The 13,072-nt window shown below is 42.0% G+C and overlaps 1 protein-coding gene across 1 annotated transcript in view; it reads right to left on the reverse strand.

Annotated features, from left to right (window-relative positions):
- Positions 1-476: 476 nt before the first annotated feature.
- The window catches only part of LOC108424938 (histamine H3 receptor), a 42,940-nt gene continuing 30,344 nt past the window's right edge, over positions 477-13,072 (reverse strand). The window contains exon 3 of the mRNA XM_017693265.2: positions 477-3,284. Within this exon, the coding sequence (XP_017548754.2) occupies positions 2,391-3,284 (894 nt within the window). The 3' untranslated portion in view covers positions 477-2,390. The remainder of the gene's footprint in view (positions 3,285-13,072) is intronic.

A 13,072-nucleotide genomic window follows, 5' to 3' on the forward strand; every position in this document is an offset into this window, starting at 1 on the left:
TAGTGGTCTGACTTTTTTTTTCTTCTGGTTTTTGACATTTTTCTCTCATTTATCATAATTTGCACTTTCTTTTGCCATCACATTAGCAGAGAAGCATCACCTGGTTAAGAGGCCTCAGGTTTTCACATTAAATTTCTAAGGAAGCCACCGATTGATGTTTAATTAAATTCAGCTTGAAATTGAGCTGTTAAGCTCTGAGTACTCTCGAACCCATCTGCAAAATTGCCTTTACTTCAGTAAAACCACTCTGGCAAGTTTAGCCGTGACACCGGAGAGACAAATCTGGAGTGGTAAGACTCAATTTTGTGGCGCGCTTAAAGAAATGCACTTTCGCCGTCTGTGTAATGCATGAATTAGCAGCTGACATTTAAAAGGCAAGTTGTTCCCTGATATGTTTCCATTCTGGAGTCCTCAGTCTTGTGCGATGCTTGTTATTGGGAGAACTGGAAACCAGCGAGTTGGACAGTTAGGACTAATTAGTTACAACGGCATTTAATTTTACTGAATGGCATTTAAAATGGTCACAAATGGTCAAAAGGCATTGAAATGGTCAGGAATCATTGATAAACAAGTCGTGAACCAAAGTCATCTAACAAAGGGTAATATAACTGTATGTACAATCATTAAAAAAAAAAAAATCCTATAAGGTATTGTTTCCAAATTCTAAGAACGAGTAGTTATTCCTTACATAACATGACTCAAGCACATATTTATGATATGTGATTTATGTGCCACCAACACAATCACACCATTTGTGGATCTACTTATGCTGTAATTGTGATTTGTTGTATTTTTGTGTATAAATTGTCATAACAGGCCTCTATAAACTTCAAAATCAGTGACATACATTAATCCAATGCAAGTGCTGGTTAGAAATTATATTATAATTATATTTAAGTGTTATAAATAATATGATATACTTTTATAAATATATTGTAAAGTCTAAATTTATAATATGGGTCTGGTGAATAATTGTCAATGTGCAAGAAGAACATATTAACCACTTAGAAATGATTAACTGAGCAATAGGAATAGGTACTGAGTAGCTACTTAAAGGGGAAATCCACAGATTGTTCCAATTTTGTGCATAATTCAATTGGTGAGATGTAAACAGAGTCATTCAGAGTCTTCTGGTGTGAAATGGTTCGTTGTAGAGAAGCTCACAGACTCTGATTTCCTTACAATGGTGGTGATAGGAACCAGGGGTCGCACTGTCTACAACATAAATATAGACATTTTTTTACTGTCCAAAACAGCCAGTGAACCTACACAAGTCTTCTGAGTTTATACCTGTAATGTTGAAAATGGTTAAATAGTAATAAATATGAAAAATAATGTTATCTTGAGGTACAAGTTTGCCTTAGAATTGCTGGCATCCATCTCTCTGGATTTTAAAAAACACTTTTTAATCCAAAGTCTTATCTTAAAACTAGCATAAAATAATGTCTCAGGCATCGGACACAGTAGTCGAAGCCATTTCATGTAATAGCTTCCTGCGAAAGAGCTTTTAGAGGCATTAAATACTTCAGACGTCCGGTTCCCATCATTACCGCTGTGAGCAAATCAGACTCAGAAAGGCTACAAACTATTAGATAATGATTATGTTGTTTATTAAGGCCTGTTCTGGTGGAGTGTTAATGTATTTTCTAAACCATGACTGAGATTTAAACAAGAGAACACTGCTGAAGTTCGAGTTGGGCTGTTCACGCTTTCTGTTTTGTAATTCAAACTTGTGAAAACACGAGTCACATTCCTTACGGATGACAAAACTAACACCAGTTTGTCTCACATTGAAGAACAACACCAGACTACATTCAGGGAACCATGGAGGGCAGCTGATAAAGTCTCTCCAAAGCCATGCTGGGCTTCGAGACAGAGAGCTGGAGAGACAGCCGTGCATTATTTTCCTGCATTCCTCTGCATCATGATGCAAAGTCTAATCTAGGAGCTTAGACCTTTCTCCAGCTCAGTGCATCTCCAGTCCACAAAGCAGAATCCACAACCAAACAGCTGATGGAAAGCCCTGTACATGCAAAAACAGGGATGTATCTCTTTTGTCACTGATTTCCAGCTGTAATATTCGTTGAAAGGGTCACTGGGCAGTTGTGTTTTTCACAAAGTGATGGTCAATCCTGATACTCTAGTTTGGAAAGAAACAAAGAAAAGAGCGAGGAAATTGTGCTACAAATTTATAATAAGGTTTCTTTGCTTTCTCGAGGAGAAATGAAAACCTGTTATCGCTCCCCACAATTAAGCTGCCCTTGTTGTATTGATTTTTCTCAGAAGTAATTCCTCTCTAGGGGCGTTTCTCATCTTACGGGTTGTTGCTCTCAGCTTTGACACATAATTACTGAGAACTGTGCAAAACATCATCTGCTGGACTCACTCTGTCACTGGCAGGATGGGTTCTCCTCGTGCGGCCCCACAGACTGCCGTTTCGGGCAAAGGATCTTGGCAAAGGCCCTGCGGAAGCTGCTGTGGCACAGCGGGTACAAAAAAGGGTTGATGGCTGAGTTCAGCCAGAGAAGCCAGAAGGTGACTTCGTACCAGTGGTATTCTACACACGTGCCACTGCAGGCCGCACGGATGATCATCAGCAGGGTGTACGGAGCCCAGCACACCCCAAAAACGCACACAATCACTGCCAGGGACTTGGCGATCTTCTTGTCTCGGGATAGGCGGGAATGCCCTCCAGTCCTGCAAGGGGTGCAAGAGTTGGAGGGACTTGGAGGTGCTTGGATCATGCGCGTCCTTAACCAGCAACCCAAAGCACCTTTCTTCTTGTTGATGGTCTTCATGGACAGAGAAACAGAGTGGCTACTGCTGGGGTCTCCTCCACTTGAAGAAGGTGAGATTTCCTCATCTTCTTTGATGACGGCAGACACGGCTGCCGGCTCGCTGGAGGAAACCTTGCGTGTTTTGACAAAGAAGACAGCAGAGGAAGACGACGGGGCACCATCCGCCACCCGCCAGCCGTCCTCTCTCTCAACGCACCGGCGGGCCGCCCGACTCCGGTTCCTCCGCTGGATGTTGAGGTAGATGCTGAGGTTGAAGAAGGCCACGGAGATGAAGGGTGAGAAGAACTCGAAGGTGGAGGCGCTCAGCAGGAAGTACCATGTGCAGTAGAATTCAGCGTAGCACTCGTCTGCCGGAACGATGCTCTTCCCAGCCACCTGCTCCCAGAAGATGATGGCCGGACCATATAGGAGAAAAGCCAGCAGCCACACAGCCAACATCTTCCCCACGGCCAGACGGGTCATCCCCTGCTGTGCCCTGTACCTCACCTGGATATTGGAGCACAAAGGTAAAATCAGGTACAGGGAAACTGTCCTACATTGAGAAGAGCAAAAACTATGACATTAGGAAACCTACCTTATATTTACACTCATTGGCCATGTTATTCGAACACTTCGAATAGGTTTATAGTTACTGTAGCCCATCTTTACCCAGTCTATCATTGGATACTGATCACCATAGGACCCCCATTGATGAGATATTGTTTGATTGGTAGACCCTTCTGAGCACAACAGTGACACTGACATAGTAGAGGCATGGCACTGTGTTGCCAGGGGTTTGCCCATTGCCCATATACTGGCCACTTTATTAGACACCTCTTCCTTGATGCTTCACCTTGCTGGGGTACATTTAGAATCTATAGCTTATCCTCTGAGGTCTAGGTACATTTTAATGCTGTATTTTTTATAAGTCAGAAATTGATGGAACAAGAAGGAATGGATTGAGTGAATGCAATTGTGGGCTTCAGCACCAGAACTGCAAACTACTGTATCTATTATTCATGACTGCTGATGAAAAACAGCTTAGAATGCATTCAAAACTGGTCTAAGCTGGCTTAATTCTGGTTTAAGGTGAGCTGGTATTGGTTTAGATGGCTGCTGGTATGCTAGTTGACCAGTATACCAGCATTCAACACACAATATATGCTGGTTTGGGTGGTAATCAGCATCACCGAGTCCATTGCTACTGACAATCCAAAACACAAGATTGCTTTGCAGGTAACTACCAATGTAGATCAATGCTGGTTTTTCCAGCTAAGACATCGTTATTCACTTTGCTCTCTTGGTCATTAGCAAACTAAAGGCTACATGGCTAACAACAACAAAAAGAACGGCAATACAGTTTATAGCTGCACCAAACAATTCACACATTTTTCAGTATGTTCTGTTTAAATTTCTCAAAAATCATTTGAATTGCAAAGTTTTTATGGTTAGCTGAATAGCACACCAAGGCTAAGCTAGCGCAGGGCATGTGTGTTCCAATTGAAAAACTCTATGCTGTGAGTGGCCTCTTGTGTGAATAACACTGGGTTTGGCGCCCATACGAGTGGATCAGACACAGCAGTGTTGCTGGAGGTTTTAAACACCTCAGTGTCACTGCTGGACTGAGAATTGGTGTCCACTGAGTCCACCAACCAAAAATATCCAGCCAACAGCGTCCTGTGGGCAGCTTTCTGTGACCACGGATGAAGGACTAGAGGATGACTAACAAAATCTGTGCAGCAGCAGATGAGCTGTCGGCTCTGACTTTACACCTACAAGGTAGGAGTGTCTAACAGAGTGGACAGTGAGTGTTTAAAAACTCCAGCAGCATTGTTATGTCTGATCCACTCAGACCAGCACAACACATGCTAACACAGCACCACCACAGCAGTGTTACTGCAGTGCTGAGAATGATCCACCACCCAAATACCTGCTCTGCGGGGGTCCATGGGGGTCCTGACCACTGAAGAACAGGGTAGCAGAGTATCAGAGAAACAGATGGACTACAGTCTGTAACTGTAGAACTACAAAGTACAGCTATACACTAAGTGGTGCTGATAAGATGGACAATGAGCATAGAAACAAGGAGGTGGTCATAATGTTCTGCCTGATTGATGTACGTAGTGCACATATATGTTTTTTTTTACCATGCTGCTTTATTTGACAGCTAAACCAAGAACTTATGGCCCAATTTGGCCTCATACAGCCGTACAGGAGACCATCTCAAGCAACAGTGGTCCTGGAAGACCCCTTGCATTTTTGGTGTTCTCCTGCTTACTAGTCAGCTAATTAAGAACCCGTGTTGAAATGGATGTGTTAGAGATCCCAGGTCCAGGGCTGAGAGCTGTTCTGTTAGATTAGTTGTAAGAAGGCTGGTGAAATGTACTGTGGTTGGCCTTGACTGCTTCTGATCCAGTTGTAATATATTCATTGTGAAGCTCTGAGTTTTGAAGTCAAAAGAGGAAAAAAGGCCTTTGAAGAAAATAACTTGAAAGCCAGTCTATCCGAGGCTTCCTTTGAACGGGAAAATTAATTATTACCTCATATACAGTCAAGACAGTCATGTGACAGATGATTTCAAAAGATGTGTATTTTCAATAAACCCTATAAAACAGGAGAGTAAAAAAACAAAACAAAAAAAAAAAAGTGTAAATCAGGTGTCAGGGAAGCCCAACCCTAAAAAGCGGAATCGATGAGAGGAGACAAACTGGTTTTGTGTAACGACAACAATTACACTAGTAATTACACTTCACAGAGTTCACGGATGAACTGAAACTTTGCTGTGACGCAAACGTAACCATTATAGGTCTAACACAAAACGTGCTAATGTAAAAGCAATTTAAAAAATGAGCGCCTGCTCTAATTTGAGTATATATGGGTTCAAAAATTACACTTACAGGTGCTAATTGTGCGTTTACGTGTGTATGTCTTCTCTACTGAATGTACTTCTTCAACCATATAGCCTCAAAAGGATCAGATCGTATTGTAGTACAGCTACATTTAGGCCTCACTGGGCTGCGTCCCAAATCACATGACTAATATACACTTCAGAAGATGAAAAGAAGAAAAAGACATATGTGAAGTCATTCGTGAACTACACTATTGCAATACGCCGCGCAATTTCTTCAGATAATATTAAAATATTCTGCAATAAGAGCGCAGACTAGACGTCTGCTTGTGTGGAATACATCCTGTTAGCTTTCAAGATAGATTACTGCATTGGTCAACAGTTAAACGACACATGTAAGCCTCTATTTCCTCTTCCCCTCCGTGGTTTCTTTAAAGCTGGGGGTGGTGGGTTGGGCCATGTCCTAAATAGAGCTACCAGAAATAGGCTGTGGCAGCCTTCACTTGCTTGTTGATAAATACAACACTAATCAGGATATTTTCAGCTGCTCTAAGTTTCCACTGCAGTGCAAGGATCTGTCTTTCGGTGTAGTTCAGATTCAAGTCTGGCCAATTTAATCCTCCTAATTATTTGAGGTAAATTAGTCCTGTAAAATGCTCACAGGGAAAGACTTAATTGGGATTATTTAGATCACAACATTTAATACATTTCATTGTTTTATTATTATTATTTTTTAAATGACTGCGTTTAAACTGCGTACAATTGTTTTTTTTAAACTTTAAGGCTGTGTTCACATTATCAGACTGAAGTGGCACAACTTTGATTTTTCGCCATAATGTGAATCAGATCTGGTGTTTTCAGGGCCGTGTGGACACAAATCTGATCTTTTCAAATCCGACCTGAGCCACGTTCATATGTGGTACTAGATCGGATACGTATCCGATTCGTGGCCACGTGACCATAATGTGACGCTCAGATCAGAATTCATGTGCTTTTTTTCCACTGTGCGTGCAGCATCATTCAGCGTTACTATAGCAACAGCGCCAAATGGAAGTTAAAGCCTGTAAACAATGGAAAAGCAGCTCATCTCACCTTTTCCTCCTTCGTCTGGCTCTAATAATGAAGCTGAGAGCTGATCAGAGTTAATGATCTTCTCAGCGAAGCTCGTTCTGCTCGTTAGTTTGTGCTGATGATGCAGCGATTCAGTCACGTGACGTTACTGAGTAGGAGGAGATCATGAGGGTCATTTCAGGAGCCGGTTCGTTCACATTGATGACAGATTTGAGTCACTTACCTAAACGAGTGTGAAACGTCGTACCAGAGAGAGCGGATTTGAGCAAAAAATCGGATTCGAGCAATGAGGCTTGTAATGTGAGCGTATATTGTAAAGGCCTAAATGTTTTCATAGCCAAGTTACTAAAGCTGCGCTCATGACCAGATAAGAACTGGGATGTTTCCGACTTCCAAGTAAGATAAAATCATTCAAACTTCTAATTCTCACTCAGAGTTTCTGAAGAGCTGCGGAGTTGCAGATCTGAGGCATCATTTCAACGTCGCGGTGCCCACAGAACAAAAAGTCATAGTGTGTTTTAAGCGTTATAAAAAGACTCTTGAGTTTCTGATTGTGTATGATATGCTATTTGTGTAGTGTCAATAAACACAGTGAGTACTTGTGTATGGTTAAGACCTTCTGCTCAAGATTTCTGATCAAACCGCACGCTAGTTGCCATCGCCTGCATCCAAACAATGAAGCACTGAACCAAACAGCTCTTTAATTCAACTGGAGATGGAGAAGTTGCATGAACACTTTTGGGTGGGAAGAAGGAGAATCCAAGTGGAAAATTTAGAGTTGCCAGAAGTGAAGAACACAGCATAAGCCCTCTAAACAGATTTCTGCCCAGCTCGGAGACATGGTTGAAATCTTCATTCTGATTGGTTTTCCTACATTCATCAGCCACACTGATTGGCTGATACAGGTAAAGTGTAACACTCAGACAGGGTTGTCGGATGCACAAGCAGAGTCTTTCATAAACAAAGTCTGTAGATCAGAAACAGCGAGTTAACAGCAAAGAGTCCAAGAAACAACAGGAATAACCAAAACACAGTGAAGGTAGCTCGGTAGAGACGCAGAGAGTAGCAATACCTCGCAAGGAGGCAGAGTGAGATTCCAGGTTATAAAGGGTGCTGATGAGTGGATTGTAGGCAGGTGTGTGTGTTGGGAGGAGTCAGCCTCACAATACTCCTGAGAAGCTGATCTCTGGGTGGAGGAACGGCCAGTAGGCGTGACATAAAGCCTTATGATGCCAACTTAGCAAACACATTCTCAACAAGGAGTCTTTTTCTAACAAGGAATCTAGTTTATAATTAGAAGGGTGACTTTCTCCAGGTTTAGTTTAGTCTAACATCTATTTGATGTTCTTATGGTGATAAAATTCTGATTAGTAACCGCTTTCCCTGCTGAATAAGGACCATTAGAATCTATTAGAATTAAAACCTAATTTTTCTTTTCTAATTAGAATTGGCTCAATGGTTTCCAATAGAGGTCACTAGTTTCCTGTAGAACTCCATTAGATCCCATTGGAAAACCATTGAATACATTTAGTATTAAACCATCAGGATCCTTTATACTGTGATATCAGCCCATTAAAAAGCCAAAACACATTGCAAAACAATCAGGAACCAACAGAAACACTTAATGGTTTCTGTGGGTTTTTCAGCAGAGTTGATATTACTGCTAAAACCGAGATCCGAGTCCATTAACATACCACGGTTACATGCTAGTTCTTTGGATTTTTAGGGCTCTCGAATCCAGATATGCAGCTAGTCGGTGCCCCTCATCACTATACCTGAATAAAATAATCTCTTATCTGAAGAAAGTTTTGTCCCGTCCTGTTATTGATGAGCACAAGGTTCTTACAAAGTGAGTCAAGGGGACCACAGTTGTTTGCAGAGAGGACCAAGTAAATCTGAGTGTAAATGGGAAAAAAATGTAAATGAAATCCATCCAAAGGCTATTCAGATACAATCTGGACACTGAACCCATGGTAATGTTCAGTATAAAGGCTGCTCTGAGAGTCCTGCTTCAGACTGGATGAGTAATAGTGCACCTAAAGGTACTGATCAGAAAGTGGACCAAAAAATTGGAAAACGCAACACGTTTTGAGGTGGAGGGTAAAGAACAGGGTAGCAGAGCGGTCAATCTTTTCGCCCATCTGTAACACTGTGTTAGAGTGTGTGTAATTCAGGGGAAGGCAATGTTCCTCCTGCAATACAGCCCCCCTGCAGAGCTGCTTTAAAACTCGTACCCAAGAACCTGGAAATCAATCAGAGGGTCCACTCCAGCAACAAGATTGACCTTCACCCAACTGTCATGCTACACAGGTACACGGCACATCGGTAGAGCAAGAATTCGTTTGTACACTTGCTCCAAATTAATGGAGAATTCCACTGAATGTTGTACATTTCGGCATAATTCAGTTGTTGATATGTAAACTATGTAATTCAGGGCGGCTCAATATAAAACGAATTGTAGAGCAGCTTATTATTTAGTATGACCAGTATCAGTATGACCAGGTGGTAAAATAGCAGCAAATCTGGAAAACATGTTTTCTTTGGGTTTTCTTATAAGTTTTAGGCCAAATCCTGCTCAAAACTATCGTAAATCAATGTCTTAGACGTGTATAACCATTTCTCATAATTACTTTTAGTGAGCAAGCTCTTCAGACATCTGGGTCCTATCACCACCATTATGACTAATTCTGACTTTCTAGAATGAAGCATCTCACATCCAACCACTCTGAGGTACTTTGCATATCAAGATACTTTGCATCTTAACCACTGAATTATAACATTTTGAAAAATTGCTCACCCTTAATACTCTTTAGATGTGTAATAATACACATATAACACTCAATTTTTTTTCAATATGGGAGTAAATTCATGCTATGAATTGAATACAATTAGACTTCACGTTGTAAAAAACGTGGGAGATATCAGTGATAATGACATATACCGAAATGGTGTTCACTGTTATTTAAAAAATAAACAAAAGTATAATCTGAACACAAAACCAGTTACACATTACTTTTCTTTTTGTTAATTATGCTTTCACCAGATGCTACAGTCTTTTTTGCCATTGGCACTGTTGGCATATCTTTTTGCGTGACTGCCCAATGAGCCAGGCAATGAGAGTCACTGTCTCTTACTGACTCACTGACTGACCGACTGACTGACTGATACCCATTGTAGAAACCGAGAAATGAAATGGTGTTGTCGCCCATATACTTATACCGCAAACGTTAAAAATGAAGGAAGGCAGTACCCTTCCAGATAACAGTAGTACTAATACTAATGACTACTGTATGTCCGTTTGAGCTTGAGCTTCGTCTGACTTCGGTTGGCAATTCTCTCCTTGCAGTATAAGCAGTGTTATTTAGCCATTTTCCACTTTTTCAGGTAAGGATAATGTCATCAAGTGCCAGACCCCTAAGTGCACCACAAAATGCCACAGTCTTTTGACGAGTCTTTTCTAGCATCCCAGCTGTCCAGTATTGTGAAAAAAAGAAGCTGAAGAGCTGAACCAGCGAAGGGAGATCATTTGATAGTGAGAATAAACAGGAAAATCATTCAGCCGTCTCCTCAAAACGTTACCAAAGTCTGCTCTCATCAGTCTGGCACAGGTAGAGTTAGGGGAAGGATGAATATTGTACTCTTGATCATTTTCAAACGTAGACATTGATTGATAATTGACAATCATAAACTAATCTAATTAACCACTGCCCCTCCTGTTTTCCCCGCATTGTACTATAATGCTATAATACTGCACACTAACAACGTTTGCTATCCGGTGTCAACCAGAGGAGGATGCAAACTACTCCACTCTGCCTCTGTCTCTTCATTGAGTTGTGCGTGATACTTTCAAAACTGCGACGAAGGAGGGATGTGTTAAGTGTAGACATGTAAAAGTCCAAAACAAGGAGTTTAAGCATGGTTTCTGCACCGTGCAGGGCAAGTATCTCAGCGACGGATGGGCTGTCCGCACATGTTTGTGAGAGCCGGAGAAAGAGAGAGTAAAGACATTCCACAACAAAATGTCGAGAGAAGGAGACAAAAGTCTGAGTAGAAAGAAAACGATGCACGTACAAATATACCCGGAACACGACTGAGACTAAAACTAGTGAGAAAGAAAACATGGCAAGTCTAGTTGGACATATTGGACCTTTTGATGAGTCCACGGAGCAGTGGAGCTCATATACTCAACGTTTTGAGTCCAGCAAAATAAACCCTGATGTGGTGGTGCCCATGTTCCTCAGTGTAATGGGAGGTAAAACATACAACCTCCTGCGCAGCCTGGTGCAGCCTGCTAAACTGCTCCTATGAACAAATTATCACTACACTGAAGAAACGCTTTTCACCAAAACCACTCATTATCGCAGAAAGCGAAACCAGGAGGAGGGAGAGTCAATATCACAGTTCGTAGCAGTTTTAAAACAGTTATCTGAACATTGTGAGTTTGGACGAACCCTCAATGACACCATTAGAGGCAGGTTGGTGTGTGGTTTGCGATTGAAAAACGTCTGCTGACTGAGAGCAACTTAACACTGGAAAGAGCAACCGAAGTGAGCACATCCATGGAGATGGCAGCCAGAGAGGCACAACACCTGCGCGCATCGTCCCAAATACACAGAGTGCAAACAGAAAAGCCCAAACTAAATAAACCATCTTATCATTGTGGAAAAAGTGGCCATCAAGCACAAGAATGCTGGTGTAAGGACATGGACTGTAGGAGTTGTGGGTTAAGAGGTCACACTGAACATGCCTGCAGGAACAAAAAGCCAAATCCAAACAAAACTACAGTCAACAGAAAAACACAGTTCAGAAAACCGAATAAAAAGCAGGTGAATCAAATGGAACACATGTCTGACAAACAAAGTGGTGAATCTGATGAGGAATATCTTCATGTGATGTCAAGTAACACAGAAGGCTACTGGGTGACACCGTTGCTGGAGAGAAAACCAATGCGGATGCAAGTGCACACTGCAGTGTTGCTGCAGTGTCACTCATATCAGAAGTGGTTCACCAAGAGCAGCTTGAGCATCTGAAGCTAAACCCTGCAAAACTGAGCCTGAAAACATACACAGCTGAGACTACCAGTGAAAGGAGTTATGGATGTGATGGTGGAGCTCAACAAACAGAAGATTAAGCTGCCACTATACATCGTGAAAGGTCAGTATCCAGCTTTGTTAGGATGCACATGGCTTGAAAAGATCAAACTGACAGGCCTTTCTGGAGGACAGAAATTCAGTAAGATAGACCAGTGTCAGGCCTATTTACAGACGCATGTCGACCCAGACTCACAAGAAATGCTAACGAAGGATAAATGTCAGGAAGGATAAATGTTAATTTACCTTGGTCACGTCATTGACAGTGCAGGTCTCCACAAGTCACCATCAGAAGTAAAAGCAGTACTGGACGCACCTTCGCCACAAAATGTGAGCCAACTGAGATCCTTTCTAGGACTGCTAATGTACTACTCAAAGTTTATACCCAACTTGGCAAACACATTTCGACCACTGCATGAGTTCTTAGTCAAGTCAAGGCCTTGGAAGTGGACCATCAGATGCGAGAAGGATTTCAATGATGCGAAAGTAGCCCTAACACAGTCAGAGGCTCTAACATTTTTCATCCCATCACTTATGGATTGGGTGCAGTAATATCGCACATAGTACCGTCTGATGAAGAAAGACCAATTGCCTTTGCATCGAGGACCTTGAGTAAATTGTACTTGGTGTGAAGAAATTTCACCAATTTCTTTTTGGAAAGAAATTTTTGCTGCTAACAGACCATCGACCGCTTGTTGCCATTTTTGGTAGTCAAGCTGGTATTCCTTCACTTGCAGCCAGCCGCATGCAGCGATGGGCTTTACTGTTGTCTGCTTATCAGTATGACATAAAATACAGACGGTCTGAGCAACATTGTAATGTAGATGGACTTTCCAGGCTTCCCCTTCCAGTCAAGCATGTCGAACACCAACAGGCTGAAATCTGAGGAGAAATTACAGAAAGTCTAAAGCCTTACTTGGTGAGGAGGAACCAGCTGACAGTCCAATCAGGTTGTTTGCTGTGGGGACACAGAGTTGTGATACCGCTACGTCTAAGGAGCCAGATTTTAGAAGAGCTGCACTCAGGGCATTACGGTGTAGTAAGAATGAAGGAGATTGCCCGTAGTTACTTCTGGTGGCCAGGGATAGATGCAGCTATCGAGGAGAGAGCCAAGGCTTGTTCATCTGGTCAGAAACACAGAAACATGCCGCAAGTAGTGCCGCTACACCCATGGGAATTTCCAGATGAGCCATGGCAAAGAATTCATGTAGACTCCGCTGGTCCTTTTGAAGATCACATGTTTCTTGTGGCCATAGATGCTCATAGTAAATGGCCAGAAGTGGCAA

This window comes from Pygocentrus nattereri, chromosome 15 (genome assembly GCF_015220715.1).
Source record: "Pygocentrus nattereri isolate fPygNat1 chromosome 15, fPygNat1.pri, whole genome shotgun sequence".
NCBI lineage: Eukaryota > Metazoa > Chordata > Actinopteri > Characiformes > Serrasalmidae > Pygocentrus > Pygocentrus nattereri.